The 12,656-nt window shown below is 38.1% G+C and overlaps 1 protein-coding gene across 1 annotated transcript; it reads right to left on the bottom strand.

Moving 5' to 3' along the window:
• Positions 1–7,787: 7,787 nt before the first annotated feature.
• On the bottom strand, positions 7,788–11,935 carry ptgs2b (prostaglandin-endoperoxide synthase 2b). The gene is made up of 10 exons (XM_007550916.2): positions 11,794–11,935; positions 11,491–11,607; positions 11,249–11,392; positions 10,994–11,137; positions 10,551–10,732; positions 10,373–10,456; positions 10,031–10,277; positions 9,471–9,757; positions 9,226–9,373; positions 7,788–8,706 (listed from the first exon to the last, which is right to left on the bottom strand). Exons 1-10 carry the CDS (start codon positions 11,873–11,875, stop codon positions 8,294–8,296), a joined length of 1,848 nt encoding a protein of 615 aa, XP_007550978.1. The 5' UTR covers positions 11,876–11,935; the 3' UTR covers positions 7,788–8,293.
• Between the last annotated feature and the right edge of the window lie 721 nt (positions 11,936–12,656).

Below are 12,656 nucleotides of genomic sequence, written 5' to 3'. Positions count from 1 at the left end.
CTTTCCAAGGCTGTGACTTTATGTGACTTTATGTTTTTCCTTCCACTAAATTTTCCATTACTAAGCATATCATTAGCAGATGTCTTTTGCCTTGTGGTATTGTGGAGAATGACAACGCGTGTTTCACAATGATTTCCTCATGACTACCTTGATCATGACAATGTCACAACTACGTGTTACTGTGTCATTAATTTTATAGGTTTCATGTTATATTTTTATTTCATAATAGAGGGAATTTTTGGTTTTATATATTCTCCATTATAAAATAAATGTATATAACACTGAAGGATTACTGGAATAAATTAACTTTTTGATCATATTATATTCTTTGCGATGTGGTTTAGTCAAATAAAAAACATTATTATTTGAGTCTGATACTTATATTTTTGTATCTTTTTTATTGAAATTCTCTTCTTTTTAGCATTAAGTCTTCACAAAAACTTAAAAATTTTGTCTCTGGCATTAAATTAAGTGTATTTCTCACAGAGCTTCAGCTTAAAAGTGGGAGAAAATGTCACCTTGTTTAACCCACATTCACAACATTGTTCATCAGCTGCTACGTGCAGAATCTCAACACCAATTAGATGTTGTTTTACTGAATGTTCTCCTCTGGGTGTTCTGTGAATGTCCTGCCAAATAATACCTCTGTCCTCCCTCTGATTCAGAGAGCTCTTTGATTGAGATTCATACTTCTTTTTATTTACCCAAATGAAATTAATTAAGAGTTTTCTGGAAATATTTTATCACGCAAACATTACAAGAGGAGTTCCTGTCTGGAATGAACCTTTCACAAAACAAATTACACATTAAGGTTTTTGTTCACTCACCATTTTTACTCCCACGCAATAGTTTTACAGCAACTGAAAAGGTAGATATTACATGGAAAAATTTGCTTAAATTGTGAAAGGCCTTTGACTGACACCTTAAATATGTCCCTGAGACATCCTATTACTAATATGGGAAAGGGACAAAATCTAACAGATGTCATTTTACAATTGTGTTTTGGCATTAGTCACCATGTCTGATGAACAGACTAACTGATCAACACAGATACCAAAATGTGACTGATAACAGGTGTTAGTCTTTCTTTATGAATCACATCATTCACAACATTTTAATTTGAAAGAGTGTACCCAAGGATTAAGACGTTCATTTGGAAATATTTTACTTTGGGTCAAATATTTAGTTTGGGTTAAATATTTAATCTGGGCTGTGTGAATACAAGGTGTGTATTCACACATGGTTTATGGTTATGATGCCCCACAGTCTCATTCACAGCTAAATGATCAATAAACGAAGCATAACAAACACATTTTGTCTAAGTACATGTGCTGCCCCTCACACAGAAGGACTCCTGGGTGAAGAGCCACATTACCAATATCAGGACCTGAAACCGTGGCTGTAATTTCACACATCAGGGGGAATTTAGAATCAACAATAAGCTTCACATGCATAGTTTTTGAATAAAATACCTGCCCAGCTCACACAGAAACGTCCCTGATTCAGAGGCTGTGAGAGCAAACACAAACTACACCACCTGTTTCAACACCTAGATTATAAAAATCAGTAACACTCCTGTCTACTAAAGTTTTACAAAAGGTAAATACAGAGCCATGCCAGTTATTTAAGAGGAGAGTCGAGATTGGTAAAGTCAACAAATGGTCTTTGTACTATGTAAAAGACCAACACCACAAATGTTTAACCAACATTTGTGGTGTTACTATTTTAGACATTGGTTTATTTTTTTTAATGCATAAAAAGTTGGGTAAACCTTAACTTCATAAGAAATTTATATTCTTAAGGAAGTGCTAGTTTTCCAAAGTTATTTTACAATAAATAAACTGTGCTGTTATTTCATCAAATCTATCTTAACCCTATCACTGGTATGCAGGAGGCAATGAACGGAAAAATGTTGTCTTCTCCCAACAAAGCAACATAATTAGTATCCAAAAAAACTAAACTTCTCCTGAGGATTTCTAAATGTATTCTTATCAGTTTTCCGTGCAGCTCAGACAGTGAAACCTGATAAACGGTATCTCTCCCAACATTTCTGGCACACTATTTCGTCTGTTGAATCTTCTTTCCATAGATGGCTGCAGGGCCATGCAGAGACCTTTGGAGGGTCAGGGGCTCAACCCCCCCTGACACACCCCTCTGCACATGCCTGGATGGCCGTGTTTAACATAGTAGAGTGATGAGTGAGAGGGTGTCTGATGGATGAGCAACTATATTGTCGATGTAATCTCATGTTGACTTGTGACTGTTTTAGGTTTTTCTGTGTCTCTTTATCTTACGTAACACATTTTGATATATAAAAAAATTGTTTACTGTGTTACATGCAACTCCACAAGCAGCTTACATTTTGAAGATGTTTTAGTGTTCAAACTCTTAAAAACTGGACGCTTGAAGCGTATTGTAAACAGCGGACCTTTTCAACTGTAGCCTGAATGTTTCGTGGAAAAAAACCTTAACTTTGTAAAGATGCTGGTAGAGATGAAGCTTATGAACAGTTTTAAGGATGCTTGTTTAACCAATGGAGGATCAATGATTTACTCAGAAATAAAATTGTCAGTAAATTCAGGCGAAAAAATAAACGCCTTCAAAACTTCCTTAGAATTAAGATGTAAAGCTTCAGGGAAGTGAAAGTAATCAAATTCATTTCATTAATTCATCAGCAAGTTGGAACACCTCTACACAAGCCAAAGGCATTTCAGTTTACTGGTATTGAATAAAATGTCAAGCTGGAAAGACGTCAGAAAGAATCTTTGAAAGCTATAGTTGCTGTAGGCTGAAAGTGCTTCAATGACATTTTTTAAATAACTTGAGGTTGGAACAATTTGAGTTTTGTCCTAGAGTGAAAAAGAGAGTATTTATGGGTGGAAAATATTTAATGTGAGTGTGGATACCATAAGCATGGTAGAATCAAACTGACAAGTGATTGAACCTAACATAGGTGGCAATTACTAGATAAAGAAAACGTGGTTGTTAGTGAAGAGGGGAGGAAGAGAGAACAGAGTGAACATATTGAGAGGAATGACTTATTGAAATAAAATGACACAATGAAAACACAGGGATCTGACTAAATATCTTAAACAAGATGTAACCCCCCCACTACGCCTAAAAAGACTAAATACAAAATACAAAGCTACAACACAGAAACACAAGAAAGGATGTAAAGACAAACCACAAAACTCAAAGTGCTTAAATCCTAAGAGCCAAAACATACCAATTTCAGACTCTTCAAGTCTCAGTTAAAGACAGGATGATTAGAAAAAGATTGTACATTTATTAAAAATGATCCTCTGGAGAAAAACTCCTCGAGAAAAAAAACAACATGGCAGCTTGACTTAAGTTTAGTTTGGTTCAAATTATAGGCGATTGAATGAAGAAAACCAAACAGAATATCATCAGTTTAACCAGCTGTTAAACATGGTGGTGAAGGGCTTCCTGTCACTGAGTCACATTTCAACTTGCAAATGAGAGGCCATCAGTGTTATAGTTGAACTTTGACCCCAAAATGGATCATACAAGCAATGAAGTAATGTCTAAAAGACACTAAAGTAATGACAGACATAAATTGTCATTCGGAAACTGTGTTATTTGTGCCAGAAGGTGTGTGCAAGCTTTTGAATACCTTTACAGACATCATTGGCAGTCATGAAATGTTTCTCTCTGTTTTGTATCGGCACCACAGACTTCTTGGCAAAGAATCAGTGTCAAATGCTATCAGACACCACCCACACCCTGTCAGTTTCTGAAATTAAAACTATGAAAATAAAATATTTTAAATGGTTTTGAGTAAGGAAGTGATACCCAAACCATTATTTACTGAAAACTGAATCTCTTTAATTTGTTTAATTTTTCCCTTTGGGGGTGTGAAGGGTCTCACGCCCCGTCTTTTCTCCTCTACTTATCAATGGTCGTTAGATAGTGGACATTAAATTTGTGACTAATAAAACACAGAGCCCCCATGCCACCCAAGACATTGTAATGTTTACAGTTTCTTAGGTCAGGATAGATCCTATTAAGGTAATTTTGGTGTGAGAAGTGATGTTGAAATTGAACGCATTGCTCATTGCTTTGGCAGTTTCTATGTGCTTCTGAACTGCAGTCATCATGTGTAACATCTGGATTGTAAATGAAAAAGTATCTCACACCGAAAGTCGCCGATGGATGAAGTGGAGACATTGGAATGAGGATAAGGAAACAGTGTTTTAATGTTTGAATTATTTACGTTTTCTATCATTTGTCTCTATTCTTGATACACATACTTCCTTGTTTGCTTTTTAATTTGGTAGAGTGTGTTATTAACCTTAATGTTAATAACATACTCTACTCTTAATACTTAATACTCTTAAGGTCCCTTAAGGTCGTTATTGTCAGGAGTCAATAAAACAGAAAAAGTAGTAATCAATTTTTAGATCTCTTCCTCCTTGGCACACAATACCTTATTGTTGGAGGAAATTTCTCTTTCTCTGGCTTTTTCCTGAACTTTCTGAAGGAACCGCTTATTGTTTTAGGTGTTTTCTGTAACAAAGACGTGTGAATAAAAACTTTTTTTAAAATCAAAAGTCTGACATTTCTTCCTCTGCGTCATATTTCATAGACTGCTTTTCTTTTTTAATCCGTCTTTTTATTACCTGATGTGAGAACTGACTGTGGACTCACGTGTCCACAAACCACCTGACATGTTTATGGGTAAACCCACAACTACCTACAAAGTTTTGTCAATAACCATGGTAACATTTTCTGAATTTTAACAAGCCAAACCTAATAAAACATTAAAACTATTTGTTGGTAGTTTGCACTTAGCCTTGAATTCCCCCCTCATCAGCCCCAGGCTCGTTTCCTGTCACCATTACCTCAACGGTTTGTTTCTAGTTGAGGTATGACAAACGTGTTATTAGCTGGGATGCGTCAAGCCTGAAGCAAAACCTTCATCATTAAGAAAGAATGACATGAGGATGTTCCCTGCAGCTAAGGAGCAGGATTGTTGAGTCTTACACCAACACTGAAAATAGAACCCTAACAAGTCATATGATCAGTTTGCTTTTACTTGAGTTTATAATTTTTTTTTAACATACATTGTACTGTACAAACCAAGGTATTCACAGTGAAGGTTAAAAAAATTCAGTGTCCATTTTATAACTGATTTGTGTTAAACCTCACAATGATTTTTCTAGATTTTTATGGTAATTTTTATAGCTTTTACAGGAAGTGTGAGTTATGTGTGTTTAGATTTTCAGAGAATATTTAAAGTCCTCACCTTCCCTTTTACATTTGGGTGGAAAAGTCTGTGATTAAAAGGAAAAATATACAGTACAACAATGGAATAAATTCTGACCACATCATTGTTGCAGCTTAAATAGGATTTAGGAAGGAAAATAGCAGCAAGGTGCTTCGGATATAAGTATGAGATTAACAAACGGTGTGTGTTAACTCAATGTGCTAGCAGAAAACACATCAGCACTGACTTTAGAGAAGAAACTGTTGCTGCCTATAAATGTCAAGTCAAGTTTTAACTGATTTATAATAGTTTTTCACTTGATTGCTCAGGTTCGACGTGAGTTTTGAGGGACTTCTAGAAAAACTGATTTAATTCACGACAATTCAGAGCCACATTTCCTTTGTGCCTTTGCACCACTTTCCAGCTGACCTACGCTGCACCACTTGCAAGGTGTCACGTAATTCTGGTGGTGGTCCCACTCCCACTGTAAGTCTGGCTCCCGAGCAGTGAGAAGGACAAAAAACATCCTGATCATCTCCTGCACTCGGGCCCACGTTCTGTTCATGCTCATTAGATCCACACAAAGCAAGATGGGTTCCCCATGCCCGATCTCATAGAGCAGGATCTGAGCAGGCCACACATTGACGTACAACCAAACAATAATAGTCACAGTCATGCCCTGGCATCAGACAGTGAGGAAATAACAACTAACTAATAATGCCCCCACACAATCAGGTCGTTTTCGTGCTGTGATAGGCCAAGTTCTTCCAGCGGGATATCCCGAGCCAAACATTATGTGATGGAGAAGCAACTCTTTATGAGGATGAGCTGAGATGACAACTGATGCACATGACTTAATTAATACAATGCTCTTAGTTCTGCATGTGGGTGTGTTTTCATTTGGATGTGGAAGCTGATTCTTTTGTGAGAAATGCGATGGAAAACTTTCTATTGAGGTCAGAGAGGATGATGTCTAATGCTGGCGAGCTGATTCACGACGCCATGCTGCCCGTCACGTCAGCATTTTTGTCGCCGTGTTTGACTTGGACAGGGTCCTCTGGAGACTTTATCCTCCACCCACTTGCTGCATCTCTTCCAGCAGAGGCTGGGTGTATGTTTTCAGAATGGGTGGTTTTTCTTACATCAATTACAGTAAAGCAGTTTTTTCCTCCAGAACCTTTTCCCAGAAAAGTTGACTGCTGGAAACCATAATAATGCCACATTTTGTGTGATAATTTCCCTATTTCTCTTTCATTACACACAATGTAAGGAAATGTCATCTTTAAACACTGAAGAGTTTATGAAATAAGCCAGTAAATCTAAAAAAACATAAAAGTTTAAGAGAAATGCACTGAAGCCACCTGAACCATTTCATCTCGTTACTTATCTGCGCTGCCTTGGCATAAATCTCGTTGGGTCAGACAAGCTTCTACATGTTTTATCTGTTCTGTTGAGATGTGAAAGCTCTTGTAGCTGCACAAAAATGTGAGCGTAGGCTGAGTAAATCCTGCACAGAATACTCAGAGTACTACTGCTGGTTTATTAAAGCTCACTGGAGCTTTCATATCAGTCACATTTATTCTCCTGCTAATAGAGCTCAGGAGCAGAACAAGTACAATACTGAAGAGGTGAAACATTCACCAATAAAATGATCAGTCAGGTGTTTGCTTTGTTCGGTGCCATTTAAAGTTAAACAACTCAGATTAATAATTACATTGTTGTTCCCATTTTCATGAGAACAGGTAGGGTGTTTATATTTATATATATATGTTTAGTGTGAATGGAAACTTCCCTTCTTGTAAAGTGTGAATGTCAAAGTTCTTGACCTTGTGAAGCACAGCTGACTGAATATTTAATCACATGAAAGCAGAACTATGTCCTTTTGTCACTGTTTGACCTCTTCTTGTATTTGTGAAATTAATTCCCATGACAATTTGGGATCTGGTTACTAAAATTTAACTCAGCTTAATGATTTGAAACATGTAAATGGGAAATAAAAGCAAGAACAAAAGAAAGCTGTGAGGTGGGATATACATTTGTAAAGTATTGCCAATGCAAAAACTACTCTGCAAGAGTCAGAATCCTGTTTTTTGTTCTGTGGACTGTGTCCGATTAAAATGGGGACGAGTACATGAGAATGTGCGATTTAAGAACGAAATGCATGTTGATGATCAGAATTCAGGAAAGGGCTACCAAAAGTAGATACTTGCCTAAAATTGCACAGCCAGAGCAAGAAATAAAAAGTTAAAAACAAGTGAAAATGGTGAGGACTAAATCTGACTGGAGGGACAATTTATTTTAAAATTTTTTACGTTTATCTTCCAGGTGTGGCAGTAATTTTGGATGGAGCTGTACTTGAGGCTCAAAAACATCAAGTTAGTTATCTAGAGAAATAAGCAGCAAAAACAAAGGGTGTGTTTTCTTTTTTTCATTGGTAGGCTGATTAATACATTTAAATGATTGCAAACAGGCCTAAAAAAATTCTTGAAACAAGAAGTTTCAAGATTTTGAAAATGTGTACTTTAAGTTTAAAGTAGTCAGAAAGGAAATACAAAAAATCTTCCAGTCCTGTCAGAGTTTATTCAATTCAAACAACATATCATATAATGCTTGTAAGTCATATTACAGAACTGACGATATTTCATTTGAATATTTCTGCAGTTTAGACACATATACACACACATTCTGCACATATACTCACATAACAGTCCAAGTTTTCTTTTATTAAAAAAATAAATCTGTGAATTAGTAGAAAAAATAGAAATGCATCGGAGCTATAAATAAGTCATGGTGAGTATAACCATGTAGGCTTCCAGTTTTAGTCATATGTGTGCAAATCTACAGAAATTATCCTCATGAAACAATAGAAATACAATAAGTACGACTGAGGCTGAAAGTCTACCACTTCAAGTATTAGGTGTCAGTGAAGTTATTAATTCATTTTAAATTACAAAAATAACTTAAGGCACTTAATAAATTAACACATTGGTGGAGAAAAGATGAATAAATAAAAAACATAAATACACAATAAATATTAAATAACATCTTTTCTTTTGAATTGAGTATTTAGAGCTCAGAAGTCCTTTCTTTCAGAATAACTGTGGGGTTGGGGTTACTGCCGCGCGACTGCGACGTGCTCGAGTTGATGGTCATGGATCCGGTCTCTTTGATGTCAGGCACATAAAAGGACGCCACGGGACAGGGGCCTTGAACGTTGTTGCAAACCAGCCTCTGCAGGGAGGCGGTGTTGACGATGTCAAAGCCGACTGAGCCTCCAAAGGTGCTGGGCTTCCAGTACTCTGGCGAGCAAATGGGATTCCCCATCAGGCCTTTGAGGGAGAAAGGAGCCCCCATCTCCACCATCGTCTCCCCAAAAATGGCGTTCGGCCGGGGCTTCTCCACAAGCAGGCCGGGGTAGAGCTCCACAGCGTCGACGTCACCGTACAGCTCTTCCAGTATGGCGGCCATTTCTTTGTCTCCTGTAGAGAAGAAGATAAACAGTTTTAGCTTGTGGTTCAGTCTGGCTCGTCTCACTTGCACCACTTCTTAACTTTCCAACTTGATCTTTCCTTTGTCTCCTCACATCTAACCTTTTCCTCAATAGCCTCTTAATACATCTTGGGGTAGTTTTCCTATCCCTCCCTGGAGCTGCTGGTCTCCCTTGTAAGTTTACATCTTTGCTCTTTGTAATGACAATCTGCTTACATTATGCCAGGATGTAATGAACATCTGCCTCTTACAGACATGGAAATAAACATTGAACCTCCGAAACTGCTGGGGTGTAAGTCCAAAAGCATGTCCTTAATAATACCAAAGCGCTGTCGAGAGCTGTGTTCAGTAGTTTTAGGTATGCTTTTCAAACTTCTTGACAATTAGACAAAGCAGCGAGAGTCTGGAATTACGTAGAAGAGTCAATAATAATCTCCTGCTAATCCTTTTGCGTCATCTGCTCCACCTACATGTATCAGACTTTGTTGGTGGTGTTGAATTTGTCTCACCTGTCATGTCTTCAAACGAGGAGTAGGGCTTCATGGAGAATCTCTTCCTGTAGGCATTGAGGGATTGGTAGCGCATCTTTCTGCTGTTCTCGATGGACTTGATGGCGACGTACAAGATGGGTCCCGGAACGTTCCGCCCACCAGCAACCTGTTACAAGGGAATAAAATGTTTAAAGTCATGAAGCTTTAGAGCCATGTTGGGGTTAAAATGTGGCTGTTCCTGCAGCTGCATTGAGAGTCCTTACCCGTCCTGCAGTCTGCTTGGTGAATGAATCCACCAGGTTGCCGATGCCATGCTCGGTCATCACAGTGGTGTTGAAGACAAACTCTTTGTAGCTGTAATCCCTCTCCTCGATGTGGAAGCTGTCAGGCATCAGAGGGTGCCAGTGGTAAAGTGTGTTGAACTCGGATGCGATGCGGTTTTGGTACTGGAAGCGTTTGCTGAAGAGCAGCTCTGGGTCAAACTTCAGTTTGAAGTGATAACCGCTCAGGTGCTGCACGTAGTCCTCGATCACAATCTTGATGGTCTCACCTACAGAGATCAAATATGTAATCAAATTTTTTTCTGCTTAATTTGCATTTTAAATATAATATTTCCTCTACCGGCTGCAAAAAGGAAACTGACATTTCATTACTGCCAAGCCAAAACACATTCCTGTGATTATCATCAATAGCTCTATTCAAGGAATACCAAAGCTGAAACCACAACTTCCTCTGCTCGAAACTAATATCAGTCATTCCGCCTCCACGGCGCCGTTGCAGGAAATATCTTTAAAAACTGTTTGCAGAAGTCAAAATTTCTCACCAATAAGGATGAGCCGAGAAGTCTGAAAGAGTCTTTCGTCATCCCAGTCTGGGTGAACTTCCTTCAAAACGTCACACACCCGGTTGTGCTCACGGAGCCAGATGGTGGCGTACATCATGAGGCCTGGGACCAGACCGAACGCCTCGTGGCCAACAGCGAAGCGCTGAGAGTCTGGGACGTGTGGCGGGTAGTGCATTTCAGCACCAACATCCTTAACCAGTGGAGGGTACACCTCTCCGTTTACAATCTGTAGCGTTACACAAGAAGGACATACAGGAAGTGTGAGACACAGATGTGCATTTGAAGCCTTCGTCTTAATGAAATGTGGCTCTCTGCTCTTACCTGATACTTAAGCTTTCCATCCTTGAAAAGCCTCAGTTTATGTTGCCTCTCCAGGTTGTCACCATAAATGTGGCCGAGATCAACCTAAACAAAGGAAACATTTTCAGGTCATGATTTAATTTTTTTTTACAAGACTTCTTGTTTAATAATCTATTCTGAATTAGATTTGGCTACTCACCCCATGGCCTTTAGCCACTGTGAAAGCAGGTCCGTTCTTCATATCAGACTTGAAGAACTGGTGTGTGAAGTGTTGCGCGAAGAATGCAAACATCAAGCTGGTACCCTGCGGGTCTGGAATAAACCGTCTCCTCACCAAGAGCTTTTCCGCCAAAACCTTTACATCAGGTAGCTCCTTTTTACCTGAAAACAACAAGATAAACATCAGCTCAAAGTGCAGCAGGAAGCTGGCTTGTTATGATAGGATTACAGGGCAAACGCTTTCTTTGTTGCATGCTGGGACAGGTTTGGGCTCGATTCATAAGACTGTTTCCTCTCACACCAGCAGATAAACAAAAGGTTTTATTGTGATCTTCCACTGATGTAATAGGAACGGGATGCTCTTGTGCTCTAAATAGGAATCTAAGAAAACTGGTTCTCCTGAAGCGCAGAAAGTGAACTCACCTACGACTCCCATAGGGGTTGGGCAGTCCGCCGGAACTGGAGGAAGGGCACGAGTGTAGTAGGATAGGTTGGAATAGGCTTCCCAGCTTTTGTATCCATAGTCCGCGTTGTAAGTAGGAGGACTGTCAATCATATGGGATCGTGCTAGAAAGAGGAAGGACATTTATTTATTATTCATTTATGTTGCATAAACCTATTACTTGTCTCTGTATAAATTACTTAATTTCTCCACTGAGTAAAAAGCAGAGGACTTACATGTCAAGACGTATTTCATGATGGCATCTCTGAGAAATGAAATACTGTTGATGATGTTCCAGAAACCCTTGAAGTGGGTGAGGATGTAGTGCACCGTGTTGGGCGAAGGCTTTAGGGAAACTTTTATCCAAGTGAGGAACTCAGCTGCAGATGACAGAAATGGGGAAGATGAGTTAAGATGTCAACAGCAGCTCCAATGTAACAATTTGAAATACAATCTGGGTTTCTTTTTATATACTTACGTGTTGTGCAGTTTTGTCCATAAAAACCAGTACGTGTGCAGTCACATTCATAGTTTTCTGAACCCATCGCTGTGCACACACCCCTGTTCTGGCATGGCTCTGAGCAGCAGGGGTTACCTACAGCGGAGACATTTAGTCAAAATAAAGATCAATATCCTAGAAAGCACTTTAAACATTTCAAATACATCTTTCAGACACAGACTGGAGAATCAAACTTTAATCTAAAACAAAAAAAACTTAGTTCTAAAGTAATGTATCTAACTTAAAATTCATACGAAATTAATTTTAAAGTCATTTTCTTACCTCCTCTGCATAAAGAAAAACTGATTGCCAGCAGTAAAGTAGAAAATGTTATGAGATCCATTCTGCGATGTACTCTATTCATTTTGCGAGCCTGTCTCTTTGTCTGCTGGAAGCAAATAGGAGGTATCGCAGAACTGACTCTACATTTATACTCTCTAGTCCCGCCCACTCTGCCAATGACTGACCTATTACCAACCGGAAGTCTGATTATGGTCTAATAACCGAAGAAAAAAAGGAAAATGTTACAGAACACTCAAATTTCATAAAAGAAATGTATTTTATTAAAATGGTGTTTGACATTATTATAATTATGTTTATTAGATTTTCTATATGTTACTCTCGAAAATTGAGATAGATAAAAAATATTACAAGGAAAGACAAAAGGGGTTGACTTTGAGACTTTTTAAATTAATTGCATAAATAAATAGTTATTCTTTTCATCATCGGTTTTAAAATTTATTGTTAAATTAAATAATTTCAAGAATTTGTGCTAACAGTGTTGGTCCAGAAAAATGAGACCCAGTAGCCTCGATGTAAATCAGATGAGGATCGGACAGAGTGGTTTTAACGAGGAGGACGGCAACGCGATTTAGTTTATGTAGAAAAACAAATATATGTATGAACATCAAAATAAAAAATCTTATAGTATTTGACCTAAATGTAATACATCAACCTGAATGCATTCCATAGCATTTTTTTATTATTCTTCCGATGTATTAATCATACAGATGACAATTACATTGACTTTTCAAGCCGAAATGAAAGGTCCGCAACGAATTGCAGAAACATAAATCAATGTTCTTGTTGGATAAATTAAGTTAAAGTGATGTGATAGTATTTAAAAAATAGATGGAAAACTTTAA

Source organism: Poecilia formosa, unplaced genomic scaffold, assembly GCF_000485575.1.
Source record: "Poecilia formosa unplaced genomic scaffold, Poecilia_formosa-5.1.2 Scaffold38, whole genome shotgun sequence".
Lineage (NCBI taxonomy): Eukaryota > Metazoa > Chordata > Actinopteri > Cyprinodontiformes > Poeciliidae > Poecilia > Poecilia formosa.
Note: the sequence above shows the minus strand (reverse complement) of the source record. Positions and strands in the feature narration are given on the sequence as shown.